This window comes from Prionailurus viverrinus, chromosome A2 (assembly GCF_022837055.1).
Source record: "Prionailurus viverrinus isolate Anna chromosome A2, UM_Priviv_1.0, whole genome shotgun sequence".
NCBI lineage: Eukaryota > Metazoa > Chordata > Mammalia > Carnivora > Felidae > Prionailurus > Prionailurus viverrinus.
The window spans coordinates 12,404,760-12,428,449 of record NC_062562.1 but is presented as its reverse complement, the minus strand read 5'-3'; the positions used below and the strand labels follow the sequence as shown (position 1 = coordinate 12,428,449).

General features: G+C 56.8%; 2 protein-coding genes across 4 annotated transcripts in view; both read right to left on the bottom strand.

Moving 5' to 3' along the window:
• The window catches only part of NIBAN3 (niban apoptosis regulator 3), a 43,568-nt gene that overhangs the window by 3,095 nt on the left and 16,783 nt on the right, over positions 1–23,690 (bottom strand). Inside the window, exon 16 of one of the 3 annotated variants that reach the window (XR_007148868.1) lies at positions 20,777–20,795. The exons of the other annotated variants lie outside the window; for them this stretch is intronic. The gene's annotated coding sequence lies outside the window, so the exon portion shown is untranslated. Of the gene's footprint in view, positions 1–20,776; positions 20,796–23,690 lie in introns of those variants that run through there. 3 annotated transcript variants of the gene reach the window in all.
• COLGALT1 (collagen beta(1-O)galactosyltransferase 1) lies at positions 1,688–22,334 on the bottom strand. Its single transcript, XM_047843427.1, has 12 exons — positions 21,999–22,334; positions 20,169–20,279; positions 19,369–19,486; positions 15,147–15,281; positions 13,086–13,290; positions 10,317–10,436; positions 5,902–5,978; positions 5,711–5,817; positions 5,428–5,560; positions 4,752–4,879; positions 3,645–3,851; positions 1,688–3,397 (listed from the first exon to the last, which is right to left on the bottom strand). Exons 1-12 carry the CDS (start codon positions 22,259–22,261, stop codon positions 3,130–3,132), a joined length of 1,872 nt encoding a protein of 623 aa, XP_047699383.1. The 5' UTR covers positions 22,262–22,334; the 3' UTR covers positions 1,688–3,129.

The following is a 23,690-nucleotide window of genomic DNA, read 5'->3' as shown; positions in this document are numbered from 1 at the left end:
TGGAGATTTTATTCAAGATAAAATTGGGGTTCCCAGGCGCCACCTCTAAGCTTCTAACCCTTTCAATCCGGCGGCAGAGCCTGAGAATCTATGTTTTAACCAGAGAAATTTCAAAGCAAAGGAAACTTCCCTTCATGCCACACACACACACACAAAAAGACCCTTCTAGAGACTCCTGTCCCCAAGACGCTGAATGGAATGGTGCAGGATTCTCAACCACAGCACTGTGGACTTTTGGGGCCAAAGCAGTCTTTCTCGTGGGGCCGCCCTGTGCATTATAGGACATTCGGTGGCGTCCCTGGTTTCTACCCACCAGATGCCAGTAGCAGCCCCCACCCCCCGTCGTAACCACCAGAGACGTCCCCAGACATCACCAGATGTCCCTGAGGAACAAAAACACCCAGTTGAGATCCACTGGGTGGATCTGAAAGTAAGATTTAGAAACACCCCGAGTAACCGGAACACCAGAGAAGTGACTCCGAGGTTCCACGAGAGGGGATCGGTTAATACGCTCGCATCACCCGCCTCCGAAAAAACACACGGGGAACGGTCAGGACTTAACGAGAAGAGTAAATACGGCAGCCGCACGAGGAAACACACACACCCATCCTTCCAGCATTTTCACCTGTATCGACTCACCCAACTGAAGTAGGAGCTCCAGCAGGAAGATGCGTCCTGCAACACCGCTCTCAGTGGGGCCGGGACGCTCTTGGGCTGGACCGGCCGAGTGCACGGTCCGTCACCATCGCGGAACTTTGTATGTGACGGCCCGGAAGAGAACTGGTAGATGTCTGCACTGATCAGAGTGTCCACGGTATGTTGTGACATTTCAAAAGGAAATTGCCGAGGGGCACCTGGGTGGCTCAGTCGGTTGGGCCTCCAACTCTCGACTTTGGCTCGGGTCGTGATCTTACAGTGCGTGAGATCGAGCCCTTCATCGGGCTCCGCCGCGGACAGTGCGGGGGGGCCTGTTTGGGATTCTCTCTCTCCCTCTCTCAGCCCTTCCCCTGCTCGCCCGCGTTCTCTCCCTCTCTCCCAAAATAATAAAAAAAAAAAAAGACAATTGCTGAAAAACTGGGTGCAATCTCATCGCATGTTTACATTCTACTTCTGCAAGGATCACACACTGTGTTATTTTGTAAAAGGCCTGGGCAGGTGCCCACGTGCTCCAAGGGCTTGAGAATCTTGAGGACCTTTAAGTATTGGACAAAGGAGATCCAAAGGCGGTTGGGTGTGGATAAACGCCCCACCTCCGTCGCCCCTGGGGTGGGACTGCTCTGATGCGGTCTCCTGAGGTCCCCGGTTGCCCAGAGTCAAGTGCTCCCTGGCGTCCTAATCTCCCGTCCCCACCCCCCCTCGGGGCCTCCTGGAGTCACCTCTCTGACAACTCAAATCCTCATCTTAGGAGTTTCCCGGAGACCCCAAAACACGGCAGCCTGTCTCCTCAATCTGTCGGCGGCGGCAACCCCGCGGTCGACCCCACAGGACACAGCGCACTTGGCCAGCTGTCCCCGGGCTATTCCAGGGAAGTTTTATGGGGCTCTCACTACACCCTCACCCGCATTCACTCCACCAGTGGGTTTCTCTCCGGCACCTGGCTTCCTCCCACACGGGCCAGCAGCGGGGGCGGGGAGCGTGATTGTGCGCTGGTGGTCAGCGGAGCAGTGGACCAAGAAAAGAACACAGATTTATGTGAAAACCAACCGGGAACATTTAATAAAAAAATAAGCAAGTTATCCAGGACCTGACCCAGTGAGCAGTCATCCCTACGAGAGCAAAGTCCTGGCTCTGACATTCATTCCAGGCCAAAGACACAGCAAGCCCTCCAGCCCCCGCTGGGGAACATCCTGCCCAGGCCTCGGGCAGGACCCCCGGGGGGGGCAGCTGAGCCCACGCAAGGCCCCAAACACACAAACAACCCCACCGAAGGCTTGAACACAGGAACCCCACTGCGCAGGCAGGACCCACACGTGGGATGCAGGCCGGGGAGGTCGAGCCAACAGGGGGACGGGTCAAAACAGGAGCAGGGGTGAGCACAGGAGACCCAGCCCCCGTATTCATCCCTTGCCCCCTCCAGGGGGGCTGGGTCTAGGGGAGCTTGCGTGTGGCCCTGTGGTCACTGGGACCCGCAGCTGCCCCCGGTGAGGGAAGAGCCACCCTCCCTCCTGGGTGGTGGGGGGGGGGGATTTTGTCTGCACGAGCTTGGGTGACGGGGGTGGGGAGGGGTGGGCAGGGGTCAAACTCAGCCAATCATTCCCCAGTCCCACTGGGAGTCCATGAGGTCTGGTACACAGTAGGCATTCAATAAATGCCCGCTGCACAAAGAGATAAAAGACTCGTCTTGTGCATCTCGGTGGCCCGGCACGCAGCACGTGGCCCGGCACACACGTAGGTGACCCGGTGCCGACCCGGCGAGTGTTACACTGTATCGCTAATGCCTATAGGTGCTCTTTAGATGGGGTGGGGGGTGGGGGGGAGGAAACCGATCGAAGCATGAAAAGCACCTTGTTTCTCTTCATCCCCAGCACACAGCAGGCACTCGATAAATGCTCTGAGTACCAGGCAGGCACAGAGCGGGTGCTCGGATGTGTTGTTGGAAGAAATGAACGAAAGGGGCTGGTCAATCTCAATATTCCCAGAGCCTAGGATGGTTGGTGCCCAGCCTACAGTAGGCGTTCAATAAATACTTAAACGAATCAAAACAATGACTGTGTATCACTAGTGCTGATTCTTGGGGCGGTGGGGGGAGGGGCGGTCGGTAGAACCTTGACAACTGAATCGATCACTGGCCTACGGAAAAACTGCGCCTCGCTCACTGCCGCTAACACAGAAGCCTGGGACACAGCGGGGACTTCAGGTGTTCGGCCCCTGAAGACAGGAACGTGTCTCATTCCCATCTGATCCCCCCCGGTTCCGGGCCCCGTTCCCGGCATACAGTAGGCACTCCATTAAAGCTGCCTGCGTGCACGTGATTGCTGAACGAGAGCTGGCTGGATACCGCCTTGCGTGGAGAGCCCTCTGCGGCCGGCCAGGGTTCCGCAGGGGGCTGGGGGGGTGGCCCTTCTGTCCCCGGCGAGCACAAGGAGGCTGGGCCACCGATGCCTGCTTTGGTGTTTCGGCCGCAGCCCCTCAGAGCTCGTCTCGGGCGGCGCTGTCCAGAGGGGACTGCAGCACGTCTGAGTTCTTGGCCTCGCGACTCAGTGCCTGCTGCTCGCGCATCTTCTGGGATTTGGCACGGTCCCAGTCGGTCTTGACGTGTTCGTTGTTCCACACGACCGACGTCTCCGTGTCACTCACGTAGCCATCGTCCCCTGTGTAGTGCGTGGGGTAGATGAGCAGGGGCTCCACCGAGAAGGCGCGAAGGTTGCGGGGCGAGAAGTGGGCCTTGTACTCAGACCTGGGGGGGGGCGGCGAGAGGAGAGGCAGCAGTGGGTTGGGAGTAAGGGACAGACCGAGACGGAAGTGGGCAGGGCAGTGGCGGGGGGTGGGGGGGGGATCACGTGGAGCCGGAGGGTGGGGGTAGCATGGGGGGAAGAAGCAGGCAGAGGAAAAGACACCCTTGGGACAGACACACGGCAAGAGCCCACCCAGGACAGACCCACGGCAAGAGCCCGGCCCGCGTGCCCGCCGCAACCCCCTCTCACACTGGGTGCTTGTCAAACATGACGGGCAGGAACTCGTCGACAGGCAGCATCTTGGAGAGCGGCTGGGCCGCCAGCAGCTTGCGGGCGCCTTGCAGGGAGATCACGTAGGCCAGCGTCCAGTAGGAGTAATCGGCCTCCACCAGGTTCCTCACACGGGGCACAGCCTTCTCCGGCCTCTCCACCTGCATCCTCTTCCGGCCCACGTAGCTGGGGTGCAGAGTTAGGGCCCTGTCACCCCCCTCCTTCCCGCCCGCCGGAGGACGCCCAGCGAGCAAATCAGAGACCTAGCGAGCCTCCGTCAGGCCCCGGGGTGGCGGCAGGCGTGGTGTGTTTGGGGAGCGATGGGGAGGCCGGAGTGGCTGGGCCAGGGAGGACCCCAGGGGCTAGGGTATGCAGGGAGGAGACTGGGTTTTTCCAAGGGCACTGGGGAGCCACGGGAGGATCTGGAGCTGGGAAGGGAAGGATGTCCTGGACCCTCGCTGAGGCTGAACCACGGGAAGGAGTGGGGCCGGGAGGGAAGCTGCTCTGACTTCACAAGGCTGTGGGGCAGCTGGGCAAGGCGCGGGAATGTGGTGAGGGGTCAGGGACAAAGGGGTACGGCTGCTGCTCCTGTTACAAACATGGTCCACAGTCTGGGGTCTAGAGCCTGCATCAGGGCCCTGCATCCAGCAGGACAGCGAGAGAGAGAGAGAGAGAGAGAGAGAGAGAAGAAAGGACAGAGGCAGGGAGGAGGATCCAACTGACCTAGAGGAGATTCCAAAGGACTGTTCCAAAAATACGCTGGCCACACCCCACCTCGAGCTGGTCCAAGACCCAGGCTCCCCGGCTATGCCCCCACAGTCCGCCAGGCCCCCAGCTTCTGGGAACACTCCCAAGCCCTGACCACACCCACCCCAGGCCACGCCCCAAGCCCCGGCTGCTCTCAGATCCGGGGAGCGCGGGCCTCTTCTGCTATACCCCCAAGAGTTGGCTCAGCCTGTTAACTTGCAAAGGCCATCAGACCTACAGGCTCTAGGCCACCCTTCTGAGCTCCAGGCTCCAGCTCCACCCCACCCCAAACTGGGCCCCGGACCACGCCACCAATCCTGCCCCCACCCCCCGACTCACATGAGGTCCCAGTCCAGACCCTCCCGTTCCACGTCCCGCATGAGGTTCAGCAGGCGTCTCTTGAAGAAGATCTCAAAGCGCAGGTCGTCCTCGAACACAAGCGACTTCCGCAGCCCGCGGTCCACCACCTGAGGGAGGACGCCCTGCCCACGTCACACAAAGACCAAGGCCAGACCCGACCCTGAAGTCAGCTCTGCTTAAAGGCCCTGGGGCAGCCGGAGAGAAGCAAACAGGCACCTTCCTCACCGTCTTTTGGATTGACCTCCCTCCCTTTGAGGGTGGCTGCCGAGCCCCTGGCACGGGGCTGGCGTTGGTTAACGTCCCTGTGGCCGTCGTTTCTAATTGTAAATGTTGAGCACAGAGACCAGGCTCCGGAGACATTTGACAGCAGCTGGGTGGGAAGAGGCCTCAACTGGGGGCCCTGGGTCTCAGACCCCACCTTCTGTGGGAGCCGGGCTCCCCCTCCCTCCCTAGTCTGTTTTCCCCTCTGCACAAAGGAGGGACAACAGCTGCCCCACCCAGAGTTCAGGGCACGGCCCGGTGAAGCAGTCACCGGAGAGAGGTCCTATGTCCCGCTGAAGTTCCGGAAGCCTGCAGGGGGCGCCAGCGATCCCCTCCCGGAGGGGCCAGAAGCCTGAGGACCCGAGGACAGCCCGCCCCCCCCTGCGAGGCCTACCTCCTTCCAGATGTTATAGTGGCTGAGGAAGCAGCCCAGCTCGCCCTTGGTGAGGGGCCGCCCGTGGTAGGGGTCCCGGTAGCCGGGCAGCATCTGTATGCCCAGCGCCTCCACCTGGCTGGTGTTCATGGCTCTGGAGGCAGGGAGCAGGGGTCAGAGGAAGCCCCGCTCGGCCTGCCATCCGCCGTCAGCCCGCCCCCTCCCACCGTCCGCACCCGCCAGGGAGCTGTCTACACCCGTGCGTGTGGACCCCCCCCCCCCCCCCCCCCGGGGTGGGACTCACTTGCCGTCCACGGCCTCCACGAGCCGGCACTCGATCTCCTGCGTCCGCAGCGCCCGCAGCATGCGGTCCCGCCGGTCCTGCCGTCGCTTCAGGTTGATCATGAAGACCTGCGGGCCCGGAGCTTCAGTGGGAGACTCCAGGCCGGGCCCCTGCCCCCACCCCCACCCCCGGGGAAGGAAGGCCTGGCTCACCTCGTCAAAGCCCATCTTGTCAGGCGTCCCGGTGGGCACGGAGATGAACCTGGAGGGCTCCGCCGGTGGGTGCTTCACTGTGGGGCGGAGCGAGGCCACGGGGTCGGTGGGGTCCCTCAGGGAGGGGCCTGGCCTCCTAACAACCTCCCTATCCCAGCCCCTGTGTGACCCCCCCCCCCCCCCCCCCCCCCCCCCCGTCACCCCAAACTCCTTAGCCTGGCACTGGAGGCTGTGCCTGAGCCGGCTCCACTCACAACTCTGGTGCTAGTCTCTTTCCCCACCCCTACTCACTCGGGCTGTCAGCACTGCCCCAAATGCACCCCTTTCTACCTCAGGACCTTTGCACACGCTGGGCTTCTGCCTGAAACCCCTTTCCTTCCCCCGCTCCATCCCGAGTTCTAAGACGGCCTCTTGAGTTGGAGCGGGGCACCTCCTCCTGGCTCCCACAACACCTGGGCTTCTGCCATCGAACCCCAATCCTGCAGTCCTACCTCTCTGGTTTCCTGTCTCCCGTGTGCCCCACAGAACAGACACCAGGTCTGTCCACTCACGCTGAGTCCCCAGTGCCCAACGCTTGGTACGCAGCAGGCACTCAATAATTACTCGTAGAACGAGCACAGGAATGATGGCAAACCGCGTGACGTTGACCTGCCTGGGCCTTGGCTTTCCTCATCTATAAAATGGGACTCTAATAAATAAAAACCACTAACAAAAAATTCTTTAAAATGGGATCCGATTTTAAAAACCTCCTCCTCCCAGAGGTTTCAGGAAAAGATGCCACGAAACGACGCATATTATGGGTTGAACTGTGTCCTCCCCAGTATGTTGGCATCTTTACCCCCCGTACCTCGGAATGTGACCTTATTTGGAGGTAAGGTTTTAAAGACATAGTCAAGTTAAAATGGTGACTGGGATCCTTAGAAACATGGGAACTTTGGTTACAGACGCACGCGCAGAGGACCACAGGAAACGTGCAGGGGGACGGTGACCGTGTGACTGGAGCGCCTACAAGCCAAGCTATGCCAAGGACTTCAGAGTGGCCATGACCACTCCCCTGTCAGCTGCAGTGAACGACGCTCAGACCACGTCCCTGGGGCCCTGTCTTGGCACACCCCTGGTGGTTTCCCTCAGAAGGATCAGATCCGCGGGTGGACGGGGGGTTGGGGAGGCTCCTGCACGCCCACTGGGCTGGCCCAGAGGAGCCCAGCCTCACGGGCAGTGCGGCATCTGCAGCCGTCAAGAATACAGGCCCTATGTGAGCCTGAGGGACAGACACAGGCCCCTCTGTCTGGGACAGACCTGGGCGAGGCCCAAAGCCAACCTGGGCCCCCCAGGGACACCACATCCTGGGTTTTTTTTTTTTTTTTTTTTTTGCCTGCTGGGGGTCCTACACAGCTCTGACCACCCCCTGCCCTCTTTGGGGGAGCCAGAGACCAAGGGCAAGATGTTGGGGTCTGAGCACCTGCGTGCAAACTCCAGGTGCCTTTCCCTTCTCTCCCCTGGGGCCCAGGCTCCCCTGGCCTGCCTGTGGGGAGTGAGGATCTCCTCTTTATTGCCTGTTCTGGGAAAATGGAGCACATCGGGCATCCAGAAGGAGCAAAGCCATGCAGCCTTTCCAGAAAGTCACATCACAGTCGTTATAAAAACCTAACACCTTCAGACCCATCATGGGGTGAATAATCGAACTTGCCCAAAGAGAGATCTGGCCTTTGTCCCCAGCTCCTGGGAGGCGGAAGCCCTCTGAACATCCTGCCTGGCAGGACTATCTTTGTTTGCCTGGGGTCTTGGGCCACACCAGGTGGTCTATGCCAACAGTGTGATGTAGGATCTTGCGCCATGTGGAATCAGCTCGCCCTCTGCGAGGACTAGACGTGGAGGTCACCCATGTGGCAGTCAGCCAGGTCGCTGTGAGTCCAATAAAAACCCTGGACACCGAGGCTCAGGGGAGCACCCGTGGCTGGCAGTACACCATGCGTGTTGTTCACACTTTGGTGCTGGGAAAAGTACAAGCTGTCCACACGACCCCACAGAGAGGGGACGACTGGAAGTTCCATGCATGGAACGCTCCTGGATACCACCCCAGACACCCCTTCCCTCTGCTGACTGTAATCTGTGTCCTTTCACTCGTAATAAACCGTAACTGTGAGCGTAACAGCTTCCGGTGAGCCCTGAGTCCTTCTAGCGAATTATCAGACCCGAGTGTGGTCTCAGGGACCCACGGACTCTGCAACTGGTCTAAGAAGTAAGAGAACTAGTAACACTAGGCAGCAAGGCAGGGGACGAGCCTCAGCTGCATCCAGCAGCCATGGCAACACCGGCAGGACGCTGGGCGGACGACCTGGTACTTGAGAGAGGCATGCGGGGTGATTCCACTTCCAGAAGCACCAGGCAGCCCAAACCCATCCGCTGAGGAAACAGGGGCGGTGGGAGGGCCAGGGGAAGGCCAGGGCCCGGGCTGTGGCCGGTGACGGGATACAAAAGCGATCATCACCCGCACACACACAACGCCCATCGCCGCCGTGTGGCTAAAGCTCGACGGACAGGACTTATATCGAGCAAGGTTTATGGGGCCGACAGGGAGAGATGCCACATAGTCCGGGGGCGGGGCGGTGGGGAAAGGAAGCAAGTCTCCGGGTTCCCCATACTCAGGGACCTCACGGAGCTTTTCTGCGAGTCTGAAGCTTCGCCGTAAGACAGACTTGAATGCGTGGGAAAAAAATCACACGCACAGCCTGAGTCCAAGCGCCCACGCGTGGACACGTGGTTTTCACTCAGACCAGAAGGAAGGATTTGCACCAACACCTGAAACCTCCAGCCCCTCCTTCCTGTCGTTCCATATGCTTTGCTCTGGCCCCTGAGAAACGGGGAAATATTCGCCCCTCTGTCATTTTCGGTTTCTAACAGCGGCACGAATGGTTTCCTGACCGGAGGTAACACTGGAAATGTTTGTGAAACTTTAAAATAGGAAAACTACGGAAGCCTCGGAGAGATTTCTCAGGATCTAGTCGCCAGTGGGAGTTGGTGACAAGCAGAGATCTACCTCCTGTGACTGCAGTCTGGTGGGGTTTGCTGGGCCGGGTGTGGGCATCCGTCCCAGATGCTCAGATGTTATGTGGGGTGGGGGTGGTGGTCTTCAGCCTGGTCACTTTGCAGCCTCCAGATGTCACCTCCAAATACCCAGAAGTTGCCCCAGAAGGCAGGGTGCCATTCCACCTTCAGCCACCAGGGGGTGCCACAGACAGAACTTTCTAGAGCATGGGCAGAGTGGGAAAGGAGCCCCAGAGCTGGGCTCCTCCCTGTCTGTGCGGTGGGAGGAGTGGCCATGCCGCCTCAGAGGCCGTCTTGGGGGAGTGTGTGGCCAGCACAGGGCGAGGCCCCCGTGGAGGTGGACAGTGTCTCACTGCTGGCTGCTCCGGAGATTCCCCCAGCTGCTCAAACCACCACGAGGGCAGCTCAGCCCTGCGTGCCTGTCCCACCTCAGGGGCCCACAGGAGGGACGGCTGGCTTAACAGTTTATGGATTGATGTGTATACATACATACATATTAGAAAGACGTGAGCTTGCAACTATGATACAAATACCTTTTTAAAATAAATCTATTCAAGTGGGGAAAATAAAAGCATTCATGTAAGAGAAATACAAGACAGGGGCGCCTGGGTGGCGCAGTCGGTTAAGTGTCCGACTTCAGCCAGGTCACGATCTTGCGGTCCGTGAGTTCGAGCCCCGCGTCAGGCTCTGGGCTGATGGCTCAGAGCCTGGAGCCTGTTTCCGATTCTGTGTCTCCCTCTCTCTCTGCCCCTCCCCCGTTCATGCTCTGTCTCTCTCTGTCCCAAAAATAAATAAACGTTGAAGAGAAATACAAGACAAAGAATGGTGGATCTGGGGGTTGGCAGGGGTACAGATGAGGAAACGGCTCAAGATGACAGTGTCCCAGACACTACCACGCACATGAAGGTCTATCAGTGAAAAGCTGCTTCCCCTGGGCTCCCACACCCTCCATGGCTCCCGCCTGCCACCGGGGAAAAAGGCCTGTTCCTCAGCTTGGTGTCTGAGGCCACTGCCCCGGCCCCGCCTGCCAGCTCTGCCCAGCTCACCACCTCCATTTCTGCCCCGTCAACCTTGGCTGTTCGCTGGGCTCACGTCCCCTCCAGCCTCCTGGCCTTTGCGAGGGCTGATCCTCCGGCTGCAATCTTCTTCCTGGCTAACTCCCGTCCACCCTGCATCTCAATGCCACCTCTTCCGGGAAGCCCACCCCGACCGCTCTCGGGAGGCTGCGTACAGCTACCTGCCCAAGCTGTTCGTGCCGGGTACCCCCTGCCCCCAGCCAAGGGACTGGCGCGCGGCAGACGCTCGCGTCGGGGGATGGGTGCGAGGTGGCGGAGAAAGGGAGGTGACTTGGGCACGGGTGGACTCACCCATGACCTCCAGCTGCACGTGCATGAAGCTCTCGGCCTCATCCTGGAGGCTGCTGTGCGCCCGCAGCGGCACTGGCAGGAAGCCATATACCTCCTTGTTGCAGACGTACATCTGGACCTCTGGGGCCGAGAAAACAACAATCAGAAGTGCAAACGGCAGGGCTCCGGGGTGGCTCAACTTCGGCTCAGGTCGTGATCTCGCGGTCCGTGGGTTCGAGTCCCGCGTCAGGCTCTGTGCTGAGAGCTCAGAGCTTGAAGCCTGCTTCGGATGCTGTGCCTCCCTCCGTCTTTCTTGCCCCTCCCCTGCTCGCGCTCTGTCTCTCTCTCTCTCAAAAATAAATAAACGTTAGGGGCGCCTGGGTGGCGCAGTCGGTTAAGCGTCCGACTTCAGCCAGGTCACGATCTCACGGTCCGTGAGTTCGAGCCCCGTGTCGGGCTCTGGGCTGATGGCTCAGAGCCTGGAGCCTCTTTCCGATTCTGTGTCTCCCTCTCTCTCTGCCCCTCCCCCGTTCATGCTCTGTCTCTCTCTGTCCCAAAAATAAATAAAAACGTTGAAAAAATAAATAAATAAATAAATAAATAAATAAATAAAAAATAAATAAACGTTAAAAGGAATTATTAAAAAAAAAAAAAAAAAGTGCAAATGGTGTGAAGCCGCATGGCCCCGGGCGGGGCTGGATCTGAGACAGGTCCCGCTGCTCCTGGCAACCAGCAGAGGCTCCTCAGTTCCCCATCTGGGGCCAGGAGCCAGAGGAGGGGCTCACGCTGCCGGGCGAGCCCATGACAAACTCCAGAGCTGTTAACAGGCGCCTTGCGCTGCCACGGACTCAGTCCCCGCAGGATTCCATGACAAACCAAACCGCAAAACAGCGGGTGGACCCCACCAGATGCACCCTTATGCCCAGAAAGGGGCTGCAGCTGAACAAAACATTAGTTACATCAGAGCCGTCTGCATTCGCCCTTTTCTGAGTGGTTTACATCTTTGTATCTTGTATAATCTTTTTTTTTTCCCCTTAAAAAACAAACAAACAAAAAAAACCCGGTGAAAATGATTTTACGTTTTAACTGGTTAAACTTTTTCTGTGAAGGGCCAGATGGTCAATATTTACGCTTGTGGGCCAGACAGTTCTGTCTGAATGACTCAGTTGCTGTTGGAACGCGAAAGCGGCCATAAATGATGCTTAAATGGATGGGCGTGGCTGCGTGCCACTGAAACTTTATTTATAGGCCCTGAAATATGAATTTTATATGATTTTCAGATGTCACAGAATATTCTTGTTCTTTTCATTTTTTTCCATTCAGGTGACCAACTATATACTTCTTATATATATTTGGTCTTTGTTCACAGTTTCTGGCTCACGGTTCCCAAACCCGTGGAGTTTCCTAAATGTTGAGAGCTTAAAAGTGTCTCTTATGTTAAGAAGTGCCTTTTGAGAAGCATTTAAAGAGGACCCCCCCAACACACACACACACACACACACACACACACACACACACACACACTGATTGCCAGGGGAATCAACCATGAATAGAAGGTTGGATTCTTCAGTCCCACCCCTCCGACCTCTGGGGAGAGGAGAGAGGTAGAGGCTGAATCACCAAGAGCCAACGATTCAATCAACTGCGTCTATGTCACGGAAGCCTCCATAGAAACCCGACAGGATGGGGTTCAGAGAGCTTCCGGGGTGGTAAACACGTGGAGATGTGGGGAGAGCAGTGCATGTGGAGAGGACGAGGAAGCTCGGCGCCCCTTCCCACGTACCTGGCCCTGGGCGTCTCCTCTACATGGCCGCTCCCGAGTTCTATCCTTTTATAATAAATCAGTAATCTAGTGAGTCGAGGGGTTTCCTGAATTCTGTGAGCCGCTCTGGCAAATTAATGGTGAGACCATGGGTTGGTGGCTGGCATGTGAAGTCGGGGGCCGGGGCAGTCTTGTAGGACCGAGCCCTCAACCTGTGGAATCTGACGCTATCTCTGGGTAGACAGTGTTAGAACGGAGTTGAATGATAGGACACAATGCTGGTGTCCGAGAATTGCTTGTTGGACAACACGCGCCCCCACACACATACATGATGCAGTTGGGTCCAGGAACCAAAGGCATTCTTAGCTCGTGGCTACAGAAAAACAGATCGTGGGCCGGCTTTGGCCATGGGTCATAGCTGCCCACACGGTGGTTTTAAAAATACAAGTCAGCTATGGTTGGCTGTGTTCTCTCTCTCTTTAAAATGTTTTTTTTTTGGGGGGGGGGACACCTGGTGGCTCAGTCGGTTATGTGTCTGACTTCAGCTCAGGTCATGATCTCCCCGTTTGTGGGTTCAAGCCCCACGTCGGGCTCTGTGCTGACAGCTCGGAGCCCGGAGCCTGCTTTGGATTCTGCGTCTCCCTCTCTCTGCCCCTTTCCCGCTTCCTCTCTCTGTCCCTCAAAAAATAAATGCTAAAAAAAAATTTTTTTTTAATTTTTTTCCCCTAGTTGTACAGTTAGGGAACAATTATGCTCAGCTACAGAAAACTGGGAGACCACAACAGGAGAATATCAAGATGGGAATAACCCTCAATAAATAGGTCTTAAACACCTGGGGAGTGAAGCGCCCCAGCAAAGCTGGGGCTGGAAAATAAGTAGGTCCTGAGGATATCGCCTAACACCTGGCTACAGCCACACCTGAAGCCATCCCTGCATTCTGCAGCTCTGATTCTGTGAACCTTCTGTGGGCTCGGCACTGTCCCAATGAACCGGACGCCCCAGTGATGGCCAACTCCCTGCGGGCTCACCTGCTTGCTTGCAGGAGAAGGCAAAGACGATGATGTCGTCAAAGGACCAGGTGTAGTCGGGGTGAGGAGGGTAGAATGCCAAGTTCCTGGATGCCGCCTTCCGCAGGTCGATCAGGAAGGTCGAGTGCACCATGGGAACCGCAAAGCAGCCCTGACGGTCCCGCTTGCGGATGGGGATGTAGGCAGGTGTGCGTTTGTAGTAGCCCTGCAGGGAGAGGGGCAGAGTGCGGGGGTCCTTAAAGGTGAGGCAGGGGGCCTGGGACAACGGGAGGCATGGAACAACTCGGAGAGCAAGACCCAGATGCCAGCCTCTGGCCGCAGTGGGTATTCGCTGAGTGCAAAGCTCTGGGTGCGGTCAGGCCTCATCTGCACCCCCCCCCCCCCGCCAGAACCTCGGCCACCCGGGGTGGGGGGGTGGGGGTGGCAGATAAGGGAAGGGAAGCGGTTGTCCACCCGCAGACCTAGCTCCACACTTCAGATCAGGAGGGAGCCACTAGGGGGCTCAGTCGCTTGGGCGTCCAACCTGGACTCTTGACTTCAGCTCAGGTCATGATCTCACGGTTCGTTGAGTTCGAACCCCACGTGGGGCTTTGCAAGGACAGCACAGAGCCTGCGCTGGATTCTGTTTTCCTCTCTCTCTGCCCCTCCCCTGCTAGCACTCTCCCTCTCAAAAATAAAGAAAGATTAAAAAATTAGAAAAAAAAAAAAAGAAGAAGAAAGGAGACATTAGGGAAGGAGGAAATCAGAAAGTCAAGAAAGGGGGGCGCCTGGGTGGCTCGGTCGGTTAAGCGACCGACTTCGGCTCAGGTCATGATCTCACGGTCCGTGAGTTCGAGCCCCGTGTTGGGCTCTGTGCTGACAGCTCAGAGCCTGGAGCCTGTTTCAGATTCTGTGACTCCCTCTCTCTCTGCCCCTCCCCTGTTCATGCTCTGTCTCTCTCTGTTTCAAAAATAAATAAACGTTAAAAAAAAAAAATTAAAAAAAAAAAAAAAGAAAGTCAAGAAAGGGCTGGATCTCTGTGATCCTTTGATTTACGCTGGACAACTTCAAGGAAGTTGGGGGGGGAATCTTCTAGAAAAGATGACGTAACAGTCGGAGGTTGGTCTCTCTCTTCATCATACCTTTACAAACTGTAATTCTTAAGAGTGTAACATTTAGGTTTCTACGACATATTTTCAACAAATAGAAACCGTGAAACTGTTCACTTTAAAATGGTGAGTTTGGGGCGCCTGGGTAGCTGTTGGTTAAGCGTCTGACTCTTGATTTCGGCTCAGGTCATGATCTCACAGTTTGTGGGTTCGAGTCCCACGTCGGGCTCCATGCTGGCAGTGCGGAGCCTGCTTGGGATACTCCCTCTCTCTGCCTCCCCTGTTTGCTCTCTCTCTCAAAATAAATAAAAATAAACAAACAAAGCTGAGTTTTATGTTATGTGAATCACTCAACAATTAAAAAGACAGGCAGAGTCAAGAGGGGTCCCGGCTCCAGCCACCAAACCCCCTTCCGCTGGCATGGTCCCCACTCCAGCACCTACCCTTTCACTCCCCCTGGAGTTGCCTGCAACCCCAGCCTCAACCCTGGGGTGGGACTTGTGGCCCAGGCTTGGTCAATCCGAACCTGGCATTTTCCTGGCTTCAGTAACTGGCTCGGGTGTAGGAGGAGACTAGACAGGGACCAAAGTGGACTCTGGCCAGACGGTGCTGGGATCATGCCTCAAGAGTCTGAAAATGAAGCCACCCAAAGGATGGAGGAAGATAGGAATGCTGTTTGAATACCTAGATCAAGCGGTGCCTGAAGTCCTATCCTGGCACTGCCCCTTCCTAGCTGTGTGAGCTTAGGCAAGTCAACTCCTCTCTGTGTTTCTATTTCTGCTTCAGTAACTGGGAAGAGGGTGGGGAGGAGAGGGCACAATCACAGCCCCTCCCCAGAGGAGCTACTTAAGGATTGTCGCAATGATGTTGTGAGATGCTCACATGAGGTGGTATAAGTTAGACTCTAGCCACAGCCCCCAGTCGCTCACCCCTCCCACCCCCGGCCCACACCCTACCCCAGAAGCCCCCTGACCTGGGAAGTCATCCCACACCAGAAGTTGGAGTACGCAGCCCGCGAATCCAGCATCGGGGCCACCACGGTCTTATTCTCGGCGATGAGGAGGCTCAGTGTGTCAGGGTTGAGGATCAGGTTGTCTGCATCCACAAACTGCAAAACACCCAATACAGCATCAGCATGGGTCACGGGACTGACCTGGGCTGGGCCACGGCTCTGAACAGCCAGAGTCCTACAGGGGAGGGGCGCCTGGGGATCCCGGAGCAGCAGATGGGGCCCTGGAAGCCACCTGGCTCCTCAAGTGACAAGCCAAGTCATGCTCATACAATACACTACGCGGCAAGAGAAGGGACAGACCACACAGCACAAAGCAACATAAGTGGGTCCCAGATGTAGCACTGGAAACTTTCAAAACGGGCAGCGCTGGAGGACGAGGACAGTCGGAGCAGAGGCCACCTCTGTGCGGAGTGGCTGGGAGGAACACACGCTTCTCCTAACGTCAATTAGATGCTGATAAAAAGCGTATAAAAATCAGACCTTCACATAAGCCTTTTTTTTTTTCCTTTAATGCCTCGAATGTTGGGATAAAAAGATGGTAACTTGTTGCAGCATCAGATGAAATCTACCAGCCCAGGAACGGCGTCACCGTGGGGGGGGGGGGGGGGGGTGCCTGCTGGTCCCCCCACCCCAAACCACGCATCACCAACACTCTCCAGCAAGGCCACGCCAGGATGCTCACCACAGTGTTATTTATCACACAACCCAGGGACGACCCAAGAGTCTGGTGGTGGCGAACCAGCCAGGGGGGTTCGGGCCGCGTCCCACCGCGGAGTGAGCCAAGACGGCTGGGAATCGCGCTGCAGTAAACGATCGGGTAAGGGTGGTCCTGTCCACCGGGGATACGCAGGTCACGATGCGATTCCACACTCCGAGGCGTGCTCCAGGACAACCGGAAACAGGGATGAGACATTTGCACACCCAGGTTCCCTGTGGTACTGGCCACAGCAGCCAAACGGCGGAAATGACCCAAGTGTCCGTCGATGGCAGAAGGGATGAACAAAACGTGGTCCATCCGTTCAAGGAACATGACTCAGCCACCAAAAGGACTAGAGTTCTGGCACACGCTACCACATGGATGGGCCTTGAGAACATGGTACACGGTGAAGGACGCCAGACACAAAAGGCCACGTGGTGTTATGATTCATTTACATGAAATGTCCAGAACGGGCGCATCTATAGACACAGAAAGCAGACTGGTGGGTGCCAGGGGCTGGGGGAGGGGGAGTGGGGAGTGACTGCTCATGGGGACAGGGTCTCCCTCTGGGGTGCTGGGAATGTTCTGGAACTAGACAGAGGTTGTGGTTGCACAACATAATGAAAGTACTAAATGCCGCTGAGTTGTCCGCTTTAAAACAGTTAATGTTATGTTATGTAAATTGCACCTCAATTAGAAAACACAGAAAAGCAGCCAGAAAGTGAGTCTCCCTGGGAGGTAAGATTATAAGGTTTGCTTGTTTTTTTTTTTTCTTTCCTAAGTTTCTTATTTTTTTCTTGTGTATTTTCACACCAGTAACACCTATATCGCTTGCAAAAGGAGGAAAAAAGAGGGTCCTTTTCTTCCCCTTTCTCTTTCTTTTCCTTCCTTCCTTCCTTCCTTCCTTCCTTCCTTCCTTCTTTTAGAGATCCTTTTTGTAACAATTTTAAAACACCGGACAAAGGGGTCCACATCCCAGTATGGATTTCCAAAGACCCCAGTCACAGAAAGACACTGGTATGCCAAAAGCTGCTTTGAGCTTTTGTTTTTGTTTTTTTAGTTTTAAACTAACACACTGAGTTCCGCCTAAGTTTGCTGAGGGAGAGAAGTGCAAGCCAGCCAGCCTCGAACCTGGGGAAGCAGACAAGGTGGCTCTGTGCTAGATGGTTCCAGGAGGGTCCAGTCTCCTCTCTGCACCTCACTGGTTCCGAGACTCCACCCAGCACATGGTCACCTACCTCTCTGAGCCTCCACCTTCCCGTCTGTAAATGGGCTGATAAGACATCAACCTACAGGGCTCCCAGGAGGAGTCTGTTCTTTTTTTTTTTTTTTTTTTTCAGTTTAAGAAAAGAAAAAGTAATTTATAAAGGGTGTTCCATTCTTTCTCCTCCACCCTCTCTGCAGAGCTCAGGCCAGGGACATGGGGTCCTCGTGGCACCCTCACATCTAGTCCCCGAACAGAGCCTGTCCCCCAGCCTGAAAAAGCATCCCCAATCCATTTGCAGTCACTCCCACTCCTCCTGCTCCATATTGGCCTCTACCCTGGCCTCCTGCTAACCCCATTCCTGCCCCAACAGACCCTGCTTCCCCATGGGGGAAGCCATGGGGCTTCTGAAAATCATAAATCAGAACACAGTTCTCCTGTGCTCACATACCCTCCATGGCTCCCCATTACCCTCAAAGTAAAAACGAAATCTCTCCCTTGGTCTGCATAGTCTGGCCCCCACCCACCACTCCAGGACCGCCTCCATCACCCCTCCAGCCACACCGGCCTCCTTGCCAGTCCCTGTATGCCCCACGGTTGTGCCCTACTCTGTTCCCTCTGCCTCAGACACTGTCCCCCAGTGTCCCCTCAGAGGCTGGCTTCCTTCTTCCTTCGGATCCACTGCTAGGGTCCCCTCCTAAGGGAGGCCCCCAACCCTGCTCACTCATCACAACACCCTGATTATGCCATCTGTTGTGGACTGAACGGGGGCCCCCAGAAAACGATATGTTGAAATTCTGACCCCTGGTAACCTGTGACTGTGATCTTAATAGGGTCTTTGCACATGTAACTAAGATGTAGGTTAAGAGGGGGTCAGACTGGAGTAGGGTGGGCTCTAAATTCAATGACTAACGACCTGATAAGAAGAGACAGAGAGAGGAGTCCGTGTGACCCCAGAGGCAGGCAACAGAGCGATGTGGCCACAAGCCAAGGAACATGCGGAGCCCCCAGAAGCTGGAAGAAGTGAGGAAGGACCCTCCCCTAGAGCCTTCAGAGGGAGCAGAGCCCCGTGGACACCTTGACTTCAGACTTCTGGTCTCCAGAACCGCGTGACAATAAACTTCCATCATTTTAAGCGCCCCCCCACCAGTGCGGGCTACTTTATCACCGTAGCCCCAGGACACCGATCCGCCACCAGCTGCCTTTGTACGATAGCAGCACTGGCTGCCTTTCGGTATGTCCTCACTCAGTTTCGTTTTCTGGTCCCGTCCACCTTTCCGGGGACGCTAGGAAGGCAGGGTGCAGCCCGTGCTGACCCTCACCGTGTCCTCGGGGTCCGGCCCGCGGACGGAGGGCAGGGGAGAGGCTCACAGACGTCTGCCCACTAAGTAAATAAGGAAGGTGCAGACCGCAGCTCAGGGCCCGGCGTGTAGATGGAGACCAACCACAGGTACGTCAGGCTGGCATGGGTGCACTCAGCCTCCATGGGGCGCCAGGCCCAGCCTTCAGTGCCGTCCACCCCCACCCGCACCAGGGGGGAGATCACGTCCAGATCAAGGGGATGGGCTGACGGGGCTCGCAGGCCTGTGGGGAGATACCTTAACATTACTGCACTTGCGCCTGAACCGTCCCTCCCTCCAGAGGCAATGGCCGGCCCAGAAGGAAGTGAAAGTCAGGCCCCATTGCCAGTGCCCCCCAGCCCCCCACCCCATCCTCTAGCTTCTCGGAATTTGCCCAGAGGATGTTATCGTCGGGCGTGCAGGAGGGGCAATAAAAAGGAGATGGCCCAGGGGCGCCTGGGTGGCGCAGTCGGTTGAGCGTCCGACTTCAGCTCAGGTCACGATCTCGCGGTCCGTGAGTTCGAGCCCCGCGTCAGGCTCTGGGCCGATGGCTCAGAGCCTGGAGCCTGTTTCCGATTCTGTGTCTCCCTCTCTCTCTGCCCCTCCCCCGTTCGTGCTCTGTCTCTCTCTGTCCCAAAAATAAATAAACGTTGAAAAAAAAAAATTAAAAAAAAAAAAAAGGAGATGGCCCAAGGGTCCAACCACAGGGGACGGTTAGGAACACAACCTGATGACTAAGAGCCCAGGGGGCCCTGGACTGAATCCCAGCAACTCTGCTACCCAGCTGTGTCCCCTCTGACAACTCACTCCCCCTCAGAGCCTGTTTCCCTCCGTAAACGGGGTGGGGGGGGTTAAAGTTGGTCTCTACAGCCCACTGCTCCGGCCTCCCTCGGCCACCCAGATCTCCCCCGCCATCTGGGGGCAGCTGGCCGAGAAACTCACCAGGATGTAATCGGCCCACATGTCCCGGGCAGATTTCAGGGCTGCCTGGCGCAACTTCATAACGTGCTCGTAGCGTGAGTCGGACCAGTGTTTGGGGCCCTCCTCGTCCGGGTAGGACCTGCAGAGAGGCAGCTGTGCTGTGGGAAGCGTGGGGCACCATCGCAACCCGGGGGGCAGTGGTCAGAGAGGGCTTCCTGGAGGAGGGGATGTGTGGGCTGGATCTGAAGGCTGCGAGGAAGCAAGAGGAGAAAACTGGGGGAGGGAGCCCAGGGCCAGCTGCAGAGGAGGAAGAAAGCTCTGGAGATGGGGGTCGGGGGGGCCTCTATGCCTTGCAGGGTCATTCCTGAGGGTAAGAGGAGCCGCAGAAGCAAACTTGCAGCCTGTCCTCCCAGACTCGGAATCTGGTCTGGGCAGCAGACGGGTTAAGAAAAAAAACCTGAAAGGATTAAAGAAACCAGGGGTCAGCACTGCCCAGGGGATCATGGGGAAGCTAAGCAGTAGAGCTCGTGCCAGGGCACAGAGGGACACTGGGGACAAAGCAGTAGGTGTCCCCACCACCAGGAGGACAAGGGCCCAAGGGAACTGCGGGGAAGAGGATTTCTGGGGCAAAGGTCCAGCTGGAGGATTACGGCCCATTGAAGCTGAAGGCAGATCAGAGCAGTCAAGGCCAGCCCTTAAGGCTGCAGAGCTGGGACAATGGGAATCAGGAAAGGTGTGTGAATGAGGGCACAGCGCAGTCCGGCTGTTGGGGCGTCGGGGTGGGGGGGGGAGCGGGCATCCGGGCAGAAGCCGAAGCTCACCTGGGCTCCTCCGCCGGCCGCCACTCCACAGAGTGGTACCAACTCTTCACAGCCACCAGCCATTCGCGCAGCACAGCCGACGTATTGTCTGAGTTGTGGTCCGTGGCCACCCTGCGGGCAGAGCAGGACAGGCAGCGTGAGGCCGGGGACAGTGAGGCAGGGCAGACCACCGGGGCAGCAGGGCAACAGACTCCGGACCCCAAGCCAGCCTCCCACTAACTTATAGCCCTGGGCAAGATGCTTCCCCCCCTCGCTGCCTGTTTCCTCATCTGAAATACAGGTGAGGGAGGACTGGACCCACTTCCCTGGGCTGCAGAGGGGATCAAACGAGCTCATTCTGGAAAAACACATCAGACGTTGTTAGTACAATTGAGCATCTAGGATCTTATAACCACCCCAAGTACTAAATAGGTACAATTTAGTTTTACCATGTTTTCAAAGTTTATTCATTTATTTTGTGTGAGAGAGAGAGAGAGAGGGAAAGAGAGAGCCCCAAGCAGGCTCCACTGTCAGCACAGAGCCAGAGGGGGGACTCGAACCCACGAACCCATGGGAACCCATGAGATCATGACTGGAGCCAAAATCAAGAGCCGGAGACTTAACTGACTGAGCCACCCAGGCGCCCCTGTGCAATTTAATTTTAAAATGTAGCCAGTATATCACATACGCTCACCCACCCTTCCTCAATTGTCTCTTATGAGCAACACCACCTTATAGTGGGCTGTGGTTACTTATTAATTCAACAAACATTTCTTGGATTATCCAGGCTACGCAATCTGGGGTGGAGGAGTGAGACCCATTTAAGCGTTCAGGTTTGGGGCGCCTGGGTGGCTCAGTCGGTTAAGCGTCCGACTTCAGCTCAGGTCACGATCTCGCGGTCCGTGGGTTCGAGCCCCGCATCGGGCTCTAGGCTGATGGCTCAGAGCCTGGAGCCTGCTTCCGATTCTGTGTCTCCCTCTCTCTCTGACCCTCCCCCGTTCATGCTCTGTCTCTGTCTCAAAAATAAATAAACTTAAAAAAAAAAATTAAGAGTTCAGGTTAACCATAAAGATGAGAGCTATCCCCCCACCAAAAAAAAAATTGTTATGAAGTCGCCAACAACAGCAGTGATGATTAGTAATGACAACATAAGGGTAAGAGTACTAGTCCCAGCTCTGGCCCATCGGGCACCAAATCAGAGACGCCAGGCACAAGGGCTTCACAGGCATTAACTGGTTAATTTTCTGAGACGGACCCAACCGCAGTGACATTAAGGCCCCCCATTTTCCAGATGAGGAAACCGAGGCAGGAGGCGGGAAGTCACCAGTCAGGCAGAACTCGGCCCCATTCCCCTGCCACGAAAGAGCCACTTCCCCCTTTGGCCACTAGGGTCCGGTAACCCACCCACCCACGCTGGTTAGAGGGCAGGGAATCTGACTCCGGCTGGGTTCGGGATCCAAGGCAGCAGGAGCCGAAAGGTGTTTCTGTTAGCGGAAGTGCCGTGTGGGCCGCGGGGACCCCGGGTTCCCCTTCTTTGGGGCTGTGGGTGCTCCGAAGCGGGTTTGAGGGTTAGTCCCAGGCAGAGCGGCCCAGCCCTGGGCTGGGCGCGAGGGGTCCCGGATCTGCAGAGCGCGGTCGGTCAGTCCTAATGCGGCGGGGAAGGGACAGGGGGAGGGGCGGGACGGCAAAAGCAAAGGGCCCGCGCGCCCGGCCCGCCCCGAAGAGGGAAGCCAGCGGGGGCCACGCGTGGGTCCGGTCCGGGCCGCCCCGCCCGGTGCCGGGGCAGCAGGCAGCGCGTGGCGTGGAGCCGCCCGAATGGGGGCAAGCAGGCCGGGCGGGGGCCGAGCTCACCACAGCGCCGTGCGCTCCCGCGGGTGCCGCAGCCGCTCGAGCGCGCCCAGCGTGGCGGGCAGCGCGTGGGCCGCGTTGCGCGCCAGCAGCGCGACGAGGACTCGCGGCGCCTGCAGCGGCGACTCCGGGCTCCAGCGCTCCTCGGGGAAGTAGGCGGCGGCGCCCGGCGGGCCCCCCGGAGGCGGCAGCGCCAGCAGCAGCAGCAGCAGCAGCACCGGGCGCGGCCGCCAGCCCCGCCTGCACGCGCGTGGGGCCGCCGCCATCGCGCCACGCGTCGCCTTTAAGCCGTTTTTTCTGCCGGCGGACGCGGACCGCGCCTTGAAGAGGCCAGTGGGGGGCCCCGCCCTGCCGCGCGCCTTAAAGGGGAGGAGCGCCTGGAGTGAATCAGCCGTCTGGGCCCGTTTCCCAGGCCCCGCCCTCAGGACGGCCTTAAAGGCACAGAGAGCCCGGAGCCTTCCAATCTGACGTGACTCTGGTGCCTTCAAGGTGCCGGAGCTCAGAACAAGCCCTGCCTCCCGACACCTGCCCCCGCCTGATGTGCCTCCAGGCGGAGCTGGCTAGTTAGGACCAGGTTTCACGGGGGACGTCGTCTAGGGTGTGAAGCGCGCGTGGTCCCTGGCGTCCTGCAGACCTGGCTTCAAATTCAGCCCCCACCGTAGGCTCCCAGTGTGAGCCTCAGGTTGTCCATCTGTACTATAGGGTCTTCCCGACGCCTCAAGGCTGGCGGCTGCTGGAGCCAGATACTTGAAAATGCTGAGCACGCGATCTGGGGGCAGGGTGGGAGTTTCCAGAGAAATGCTATCAGGGAATTGTTTCCCAGGACTCTTACTAATGTACTTTACGATTGCTTGTTTCTCGGCCATTCTTAAAAACTAAGTTTTAAGAAGGATGCTCAGGTGTACATTTATTAGTATGGTCGGAAGGAGGAGATTCAATATTGTTAAGTGAAATTCGGGGCACTGTAGTGTGTCCTTGTGCTCAGGGGACTGTAGGGCTTGAATTTAAGTAAGACAGGGCGGTGGGCTTGACCCAAAAAGCCTCACGGCTCCCGGCGGCGCGCGGCTAACCGAGTCACGTGATATTTGCCCTTCCTCCTCCTGATGCCCTTCTCCTTGTCCATCCGCTTCTTCCAAATTCATTTCTCTCCTTTCTTCTGTTCTCCAGTTTTTTCTACAATAATCATCTGTGCAAGTTCAGTTTTTAGCTGAATGTTTTGGAAGCGCAACCTAAAATGTACTGGTTACATGCTTGACTAAGGGAGTGGAGGAAGGGGGTCTGGCCACACTGGTCACTGCTGAATCCGAGCAGGGGCACACTTGGGGCTCTGCTTTAGGGGTATGTTAGAGACTTTCTGTAATAAAATGGCAAAAACAATTCTGCACTCTATGAACCTGGCCAGAGCATTCATATTAAGTTAGAAAAACAGAGTGACAAGATGTATCCCATACCCTGATACACTGAGAAAAGACTAGAAGGTTTTCGGACCAAAGACAAAGAGCGATTTTCTCCAGGAGGACTGGATGGCAAATTCTTGTTTCTCCAGTTTTGCAGGATTAACATCACATCCTGGGTTTAAAAACTACAACAACAGCTGTACAAGGCTGCAGAAGCACAAATGTTATATCTCAGAAATTGGAGCTGAAGGGTAAAGTCAGGAAAAGTGAAGAAACTCTCTTTGGGGAGGCTGAAAAC

Bases quoted from the DNA above. Each gene is read 5' to 3' on its own strand.
- COLGALT1 (XM_047843427.1), bottom strand. From the start codon at position 22,261: ATGGCGGCGGCCCCACGCGCGTGCAGGCGGGGCTGGCGGCCGCGCCCG. The intron at 5,818-5,901 runs GTGAGCCAGGCC...CCGGGCCCGCAG, and splicing joins ACAAGATGGGCTTTGACGAG to GTCTTCATGATCAACCTGAA. The intron at 3,852-4,751 runs GTGAGTCGGGGG...TCTGCACCCCAG, and splicing joins GGTCTGGACTGGGACCTCAT to CTACGTGGGCCGGAAGAGGA.